Source organism: Poecilia formosa, unplaced genomic scaffold (assembly GCF_000485575.1).
Source record: "Poecilia formosa unplaced genomic scaffold, Poecilia_formosa-5.1.2 Scaffold410, whole genome shotgun sequence".
NCBI classification, from domain to species: Eukaryota; Metazoa; Chordata; class Actinopteri; order Cyprinodontiformes; family Poeciliidae; genus Poecilia; species Poecilia formosa.
The window spans coordinates 413087-422281 of record NW_006800349.1 but is presented as its reverse complement, the minus strand read 5'-3'; the positions used below and the strand labels follow the sequence as shown (position 1 = coordinate 422281).

Below are 9195 nucleotides of genomic sequence, written 5' to 3'. Positions count from 1 at the left end.
GTGTTTATCGGTGGTTAAAAAACGGCTTTGCTGGGTGAGCTGAATGTTTAAGAGTCTGCAGTAACAATATCTTCGGTTAATCTTCAGAGAGAATCGACCAGAGAGAGACTAACTGCTGCTGCTGCGGAAATATTCAGCCACACCGCAGGAGGAAGGATCGGTCATCAGCTCAGACTGCTGGAAAACCCGGATCACCTCCGAGCCTCCAGGTAGAGTTTGCTGATCCAGGCTTTACTGGAGCTTCGGCATGTTGTTAGTTTCTGGTTTAAAACTTCATTTAAATCTCTGTTTTGCTGAAGTTGGAATTCTGCTGCATTTAATGAAATCCCGTTTATTTCACTTCACTCTAAATGTGACACAAACATTGAATGTTTAAAACTGAGCTTCATAATTTTATACAAACAAAAGATGAGAGTAAAGACACATTTTGATTTTAATTTTCTATTGTGGCAAAAAAATCACATCAAACCTGGACATAATTACTGTAGTTTGAAAATCTTTATTCAGTTTGTGAAAACACAGATTTTAAAGCTTTTTTAGTGTTAAGAGCATCTTGGCTTTAAAAGTCCAGACCTAGACACCGAGAACAGATTGTGAATTTAAGTTTACTGCGGCCTGAAGTTAGTATTATTTAGATCTTAGGTACATTTATCTACTCTAAATCTAAATCTCTTACTTTAGTTTAGTATAAAAGAACATAAATGAGTGTATTTTTCTATGCTTACTTTATACTTAACTCAGTTGAAACTGTTTTAAACTCATCAGCTTTAGTTTTGCATACATCACTTATTTTGTTATCTTTTCTTTTGCCTAAAAATGAATTTTCTATTGCAATTTCAAAAGCCAATAATGCAAATATAATAAACATTGTGACAAGAAAAGTTAGATTTTCCCATCTGGACAGGGGGATCATGTTCTGTGGAAATGGCGCTCTGCCCAGGAGGCGTGTTGAGCTTCCTCTCTGAAACGGATCCATGATTAGTTGCAACAGTCAACTTTATTTGGGAAATATTTATTTTAGATGTAAAACCAGTACATACTGTAGGTTATTCATGTAAAATCTACTAATCTGGTAAGTAGTGGTGCACCGATTTATCAGTGCTGATTTCCTTGATTTTGGGAGATCGGCTGATTTTTACATGTGAATCTGACTTCAATCCTCAATAAAGCAAAACAAGTTTTGGGGCATAGTACACTTCATTCTCTGTACTGTACCTTAATCTTACCATACAGACTGGAGGAGCGGGAACTGCTTCAGTCCTTCAGTGGAACCAGCTCCCTCTTCTTCATCACTAGATCTTCCTCCAAAACTGCAGATAAATCGCTCACAACTTCCTGCGCTTCTGTGTACTCAGCCTTAGTCATTTACGTTTTGACTGATTCTCATTATGTCACAAGATGGCGGCGGCATTTAACCCAGTTACTACAGACGAAAACAGTGACACTCTGCAATGACGTGGAATTTATAGTAGCCTGATAAATATTTATTATTAAAAGCTTTTGTGCTCACAGAATGAAAGCGCAGTTCCAGTGGCTGGTGGTGTGTTTAGAATTTCAGTTTTTAGTACTTGTTACCATAGTGTGTTAAAAATGAGTAAATTTTATTATTATTGTCAAGTTCTTTTTTTAAACTGTGCAACTTCCCCACTTGAAAAGGGATGGATGACCCCCCTCTTAATGACAGGGAATTTACTCGAGGGACCAAACAGTTTTCCTTGCTTTTACTTCCATTTATTTCAGTGTATGGACATGTTCACCATTGATCCAGAGGATGCAGGTAAAAACCGGCTGCCTCTCTGCTCATCTAAAAGATCATCCAGTTGTACACAGGTTGACTAGGATCTGTGATTCAAAAAGTCCCAAACTCCTGTCCTCTTTGTTTGGCGGCTTTAACTTCCGTCTTCTCTCTTTTTTTCCCTTGTCCGTCCCTCTTTTAGGTCCGTGTGGGAACGCGCGACCTTTTTTTTTTTTTTTCTTCTTTCTGATTTGACTTCACAATTATTTTGTCAAAATTGAATGTCCTGACTAAGTCAAAAAGTCTTGAGGTAACAAAGTAGTTTATTGAGTATTCTATGCAGTTACAACCAGAAAACAGGTCAGTGCCAACCCTAAGATTACAGGAAGGTTTGACATTATCTATTGAAGTATCTTTGTCCGTGTGTTTCAGGCTGTGTATTGATAGTTGTCTTAATGCTGTGTTAACTTTAACTCTGAAGACAATGTGTAGAAACCTTTCTCTGCCTTAATAGTTGTACAGAAGAGCTTAAAGTCGAAAAGTGAACTTTGACCATCGGTTGGATTCTGAAAATGTTGAAGTTCTTCATCTGTGAGGCAATAAGCTAAAACTTATGTTACATTTTCTATTTGTCTTTTTTTTTCAGATCTGCCTCAACAATATGTCTGTTATCAGGCAAGATGTTGCTGCTCACTATTTTGTCCTAAACCAACAAGAGATTTCTGTTTTGGACCAGAGGGAAGCAGAATCTCTAAAAACTGAGAGAAGAGCAGAAGAACCAGAACTTAGACAAGTAAAAGAAGAAGAGTATGGATCGGAACCTCTGATAAATGTGAAGAAAGATAAAAACATAAAGCAAGAGACGGACACCTTAATGGGAACACATTCTGGATCTCTTGAAATAAAGGAAGAACCAGAGGAAATAGAACTGCAACAATTGAAAGATGACTATTGTCAATCAGAATCTCAGCAGATGGTAAAAATTGAGGTTGACAACATCAGTCAGGATGAAAATCAGGAAGTACTGAAGCAGGAGACAGATACCCTAACGGTAACCGATTCTGGATCTCTGGAACTCAAAGAGGAACCAGAAGAACTAGAAACTAAAGAAGTGAAGGAAGAGGAGCATGGATCAGGACCTCAGCAGATGGCAGAAAAAGATGCTGTAAGCATCAGCCTTGATGAAAAGCAGGATGCACTGAAGCAGGAGATTGATAATTTAATCACAAAGACTTCTGATGGTGAAACAAACCACCAACAACCACAACTCAAAGGAAACCAAATCCTCTTTCAGAATACCCCTGAAACAGATCATCATCAGAAAATAAAGACTCACAACAAAGGTCAAAGTGGCAATGTAGAGAAAGGGATGGAGGGTAGGAAAACTTACAAAGGTAAAAACTATAAGCAATGTACAGTGTGTGGAAAAAAGTTCAAATGCAGGAGCGATTTAACAAGTCACATGAAAACTCATAGAAATGAGAATCCTTTCTCATGTCTAACCTGTGGGAAATGTTTAAGTCGCAAACAAAGTTTAGACAGACACATGATGACGCACACAGGTGAGAAGCCTTTCTCATGTCTAACCTGTGGAAAAGGTTTCACTCAAAAAAGTTATTTAGACCAGCACATGAAAACTCACACAGGTGAGAGGCCTTTCTCATGTCTAACATGTGGAAAAGATTTCATTCAAAAAAGTAGGTGGACTTGCCATATGAAAATTCACAAAGTTGAGAGACCTTTCTCATGTATAACATGTGGAAAAGGTTTTATTAAAAAATATAGTTTGACTTGCCACATGAGAACTCACACAGATGAAAAACCTTTCTCATGTTTAACCTGTGGAAAAGGTTTCATTCAAAACAGTAGGTGGACTTGCCATATGAAAATTCACAAAGTTGAGAGACCTTTCTCATGTATAACATGTGGAAAAGGTTTTATTAAAAAATATAGTTTGACTTGCCACATGAGAACTCACACAGATGAAAAACCTTTCTCATGTTTAACCTGTGGAAAAGGTTTTGTTCAGAAAAACAAATTAATTCACCACATGAGATCTCACACAGGTGAGAAGCCTTTCTCATGTGTAACCTGTGGAAAAGGTTTCCTTCAAAAACGTAGTTGGACTTTTCACATGAGAAGTCATGCAGGTGAGAAGCATTTCTCTTGTACAATCTGTGGAAAAGATTTTACCCAAAATAGTTGTTTAAATCAGCACATGAGAACTCACACAGGTGAGAAACCTTTTGCCTGTATAACATGTGGAAAAGGTTTCACTCAAAGATGTAGCTTGAATAGTCACATGAGAACTCACACAGGCGAGAAACCTTTCTCATGTATAATCTGTGGAAAAGGTTTCAGTCATAGATGTAGTTTGAGTAACCACATGAGAACTCACAACTGAGATGTCTCATTAGAAGGGCTCAAAAAGTTAACAGGGTTTAAATGGGCTATAGATAACCATTTTCTAGATAAAAATATTCTCAACTATTCTCAACTTCTCAATTTTAATGTATTGTACTTTTTATTATGTACATAGTTTACTATTAATTTTCTCAATGTGCTCTGAGCAAGTATATTTGATGGTGACACAACATAGCAAAATAAAAGTCTCACCAACAGAAAACAGATCTGAGTACTTTGCATGTTCTCTTTAGTTTTGTGAGTTCACTGTGGTGTAATTGTATATTTAGTTACTATAAAAGTTAATATATTATGAAAAATATGCTTGATATTTGGGGCCTGCCCCACACAACGCATGGTAGGCCCCTGTTTAATACTTATTTTTATTCTGTCACCATTAATGCAGCCCGAACCGCTGTGTGAAACCCCACAAAATATGTCAAAATGAACGGCCTGGCCTCGAGGAGGAAGTTACTTCTGTTGGCGTTAGGCTTGTCACGATAACAAATTTTGCTGGACGATTAATTGTCTAAAAAAATTATTGCGATAAACGATAATATTGCATCAAGACCTTTTGACACTGATTTAATGGAAATGACTAAAAATACATGCAATTTCCTGATAGATACCTTATTTTCAAAATAACACGTAACACTGGAACTGATAAACTAAATAAACAAAACAACCAAAAACAAAAATAAAATGGATTCTCAGTCTCCATTAACAAAAAAACGTACTTGAATAAAAACTAAACAATAAATAGTGCATTCAACCAAAAGAGTGCAGATTATAAAGTCTGTATTGCCCTTCAGTATTTAAATAGAAAAAACGGGCACATCCGACTACCTAATGCAATTGTTCACACTACACCATTTTTTGCCCGTTTTCCCCTTATGACAATCTTAGATTGTTGGCCGATCTAACCGATCATCCTGCAGTGTGATGTAGATCGTCGTGGCCGCTCTGATCTAAATCAGGGGTTTTCCCCGACTGGGAGCTTAACGCTGACCGTGACAGGTAGCCAATCAGAAAGCCGAATTCTCCTCCTGCTTTCTGAGGGGAAATTACGGAGGGGAATCCCAAACAGCTGACACAGCGGGAAGTCCAGTGGACATCAGAGATGATATGTGGAAACAACATTAATATTTATTTATTTCGTGCAAAGAATATAGAAAAGACAAGGAGAGGAGTTGGAGCCAAATTGCTACCGCAGCTGATAAACCTGGTAGGTTTTCAGCTGTTCTTCGTTAACGTGACATAAATAGGTTATAATGATTTTCATTCAGTCAGAACTTCACGCTGACTCTAGCCACATGCATCACAGGGAGATTCTAGTAAAGCATTGATTAATGCCTGGTTTTAAAATTAGTTAACTGGACTTGTAGCCGTTATTTTGTGCCCATGTGGCTGGAAACCACACGGCACGACGAACCCGATCGAACGTTATACTCAGGATTTCTGTCTGCTAATGTGTCTCTCAGGTTTAGAAAATGGGCCGACAGTCGGCAGACAACTCGTGTGAGCTGGACATTAGACTGAGGAAATGAGAAAGGGAGGGTCAGTGGAGAGACCGGAGCTGAGCCTGTTTTCATTCAGTGTCATCAACAGAAAGGAAAAAAGGCAGGAAGAGACGATAAAGCCGATAATTAAAATTAAGTCGATAGGTTTAATTTATCGTGCGATTAATTGATTTATCGTTTATTGCGACAGGCCTAGTTGGCGTTTCGACTTACCATGGCAACTTAGTTGACAAAAAAACAAACTACGCCTTTAAATTACAATGGAAGTGAATGTACCCTACAGAATAAAAACCTTTTTATGTTACACATCAGGTAATTCCTACTTTGGCTTTTGTATGACTGGTATAACACAACTACTGCTACACTTGGGATTTTTATGNTCAGACTTTCAACACAAGTCCGACTTCTGTCATCTACAGAAATACCTTATTGAATCTGCAGTTGTCAGGTGTATCAGAGATGGACATGGAACCTGTGGTGATGATTATGCAAAGAATGATTCTTCATAAAATCAGGAAAATTATGGACATCCCTGACCATCTTGTTCATGAAATTGTCTTGAAAAAGCAGAGTATCTTCATTCAGTGGCTTCTTCAGATTCACTGTAATACATACTGCTACATAAGATCTTTTCTGGCAACAGCCATCACCATCTTCAATAATTCTCTGGAGAATCTAAATTAGTGAGCTAAAACAACATTTAACTTCCCTTTGAGATTAATAAAGTATTTTTGAATTTTAATTTGAAACTATCTTACATATACCATTAGAGTATCTTACATATAATATCAAACCTCATACATACTGTACTATCAAACTTTTGTACATATAACATCAAACTCTCTTGCATATACCATAAAACCCTTTTACATATACAAATTAACTCTCTTATGCACAGTACTACCAAACAAAAACAAAAAATAGCTGTTTGAAATAAACTTAAATATATCAATATTTACTTAAATATTTACAATAATAAAGTATAATGAAACTTCTTGTGAGCCAGAGATGTATTCATTTTTAAATGATTTTATCCCTCAATAAATGTCTTCACGTTTCATTTGACAATGTGATAGTGAATGTGAGAATGAATGACAGAATATGAGAATGAGAATATCAGTAAATATAGGAGGGTTTGACTGGATCTGAGATTGAATAGTGGTTTATGTGAATGCGTATAGTCTGTCTGTGTGAACGAGTATATTTTTATGTGTGAGAGAGTTTGATCAAAATGGAAATTATCTTGATTTAAACGGAAGTTATCTTGAATTTCCAGTTTCTGATAGGACACCTGTAATAAAGAAGCTGGGTTGTCATGGACATTGACATGCCTGGGCTTAGGTGAAAATGGCTGAGCAGAAGCCACTCAAAGAAGCAATCAGTCTTTTAAATAATATTGTAAATGCTTCTACAGCAGTATGAGGAGTATCTGAAATGTTAAATACGAATACAATAAATTGGTCTTCAGACATAAAGGTGAGGTTGGCTTTCGCTTGCTACTTCAGGTAAAGGCTAAAGGAGAATTCCACCTTTTTTCTCACTATCTTGAACATCTTTAATCTGTTGGAGTTTAAAAATTTAAAAAATGTGATTCTTCAAACATGGACTAGATTACTCTTCATTAATAGGATGACATTTAAACATAGTTTGTGAACCATAAAACCTTTATTTAATATGGGAGGTTTATTAAGAGGTCAAACCCTCCTGACCCCACTAGAGACAAGGGTGTATAAAAAATTGATGGATGGATTAAAAGGTCATATAAGTTCTTTCTTGCGCTTAGACCTCAGAGCTATCAAACCTTACCATCAACCACAACGGCAGATAAGACTGATGCTGGCTCAAAGTCACATTTTTATTTATTCTTATTTACACAAACCACCTGTCACTCTCACATTCAAGCACTGCTCTGCATTTCAAACCTGTCTGTGTCTAGAATAAGTCTGTCAGTGGAACAGCAGCATCACCTTGGTCAATGCTGTGGCCTAGTGGGGCGAGAGAGTAATTAATAGCACATTGACCTTAAGTCTGGATGCCTGCACACCAGGGGTCATCACTTCCAGTCCTCAAGGGCCAGTGTCCTACAATTTCTATATGTGTCTCCACTTCAACCTGAGTCAACTATTAAAACTTTTGATACTGAGGAAATAATTGTTGATTCAGGGACACGTGTTTTTGGACACCTGTCCTTGAGGACTAGAAGTCTCAGCGGAGAGGTTCATTGGAACTCCACTCCCCCCATCCAGAACATTGCACACAGATGCTGCTTAGCCAGAGCAAACCAGATCCTCTCTGATTCCACCCATCCTCTCCATGGTCTGTTCATCCAGTTGCCGTCTGGCAGGAGAGTCTGTAGCATCCACTGCAGAACAGCCAGACTCAGAAATAGTTGTCCCTACTGGCCACCAGATTGTTCAACAATCCCATCATGAAGACTGTCTGAAACTGTTTGAAAATACTATGATATATATATTTAGCAAAACATTATTATTTGTTTTTCATGAAATTATAGGCACACTTGTGTTTCTGTGTGTGCTCCGGTGGCCAAGCGATGACATTTCATTGCATAAGAAGCATAATGCTTCTTTGTGCATTGACAATAATATAAGCCTAAGTCTAATTTATGTGGGAAGGAAGAATCAGGTGGTATGGTAGAGATTGCCATATCACCTGAATGGCATGGCAATGAATTTAAATACCACAGGGCAGAACATCACCATTGTGTGGGAGGCATTGAGCANACTTACTCGCTACATATTAACAGTTCAATGGGATATTAGTTTAGGACTCTACGTTTGTCAGTGCACACATTCAATTGGTAGAGTCAACATGTTAGTTGTTCATCATGCTAGTGGTAGCCCAAACATTGAAGCTAGCATTTAATGACAGCTGAAATATTTGGTTTCCCATCTAACTTTGAAAAATAAGGAGCAAAACAGCTGTTTTTTTTTTGTTTTTTTTTTTATCAAGGTCTTTTTATTATTTTTTATATAAACCACAAAAAAGCTGACGAAGACACAACAGAAATCCCTCCCATCCCTCCCCTCCTATACCGGATCTACTATCCCAACATGAATCCACCTTGTATTCATACACCAGTCGATACAAAGCACAGGTTTGTGCACAAAGAGCCAATATTTGACCTTTACACAGTTATCTGCCGAAATTTTTTCTACGTAAGATATAAATGGCTGCCAGATGTCAAAGAATTTGTTTACAGATCCCCTAACAGTATACCTGATCTTCTCTAAATGAATGTAAGACATAACCTCTCTTAACCAATGTCCATATACTGGAGGATGTGGATCCTTCCATCGAAGAAGAATGAGTCTTCTAGCCAGTAGAGAGCAGAAAGCTAACACAGTCCTCTGATGTTTGCTGAAGGAAGCCTCTGCTGGAGCCACCCCAAAGAGAGAGATGAGTGGTGATGGATAAACAGTTCGTCCAAATATTCCTGAAAAGGTGTCAAAGATGCTTTACCAGTATCCATGTAACTTTGGACAAGACCAGAATGTGTGTAAAAGTGTGGCTGGAGAT

The 9195-nt window shown here is 37.6% G+C and overlaps 1 protein-coding gene across 1 annotated transcript; it reads left to right on the top strand.

The window, feature by feature from the left end:
* Positions 1-6: 6 nt before the first annotated feature.
* Positions 7-4359, top strand: LOC107833583 (gastrula zinc finger protein XlCGF57.1-like). Its single transcript, XM_016663242.1, has 2 exons — positions 7-209; positions 2382-4359. Exon 2 carries the CDS (start codon positions 2397-2399, stop codon positions 4137-4139), a length of 1743 nt encoding a protein of 580 aa, XP_016518728.1. The 5' UTR covers positions 7-209; positions 2382-2396; the 3' UTR covers positions 4140-4359.
* Positions 4360-9195: the final 4836 nt, after the last annotated feature.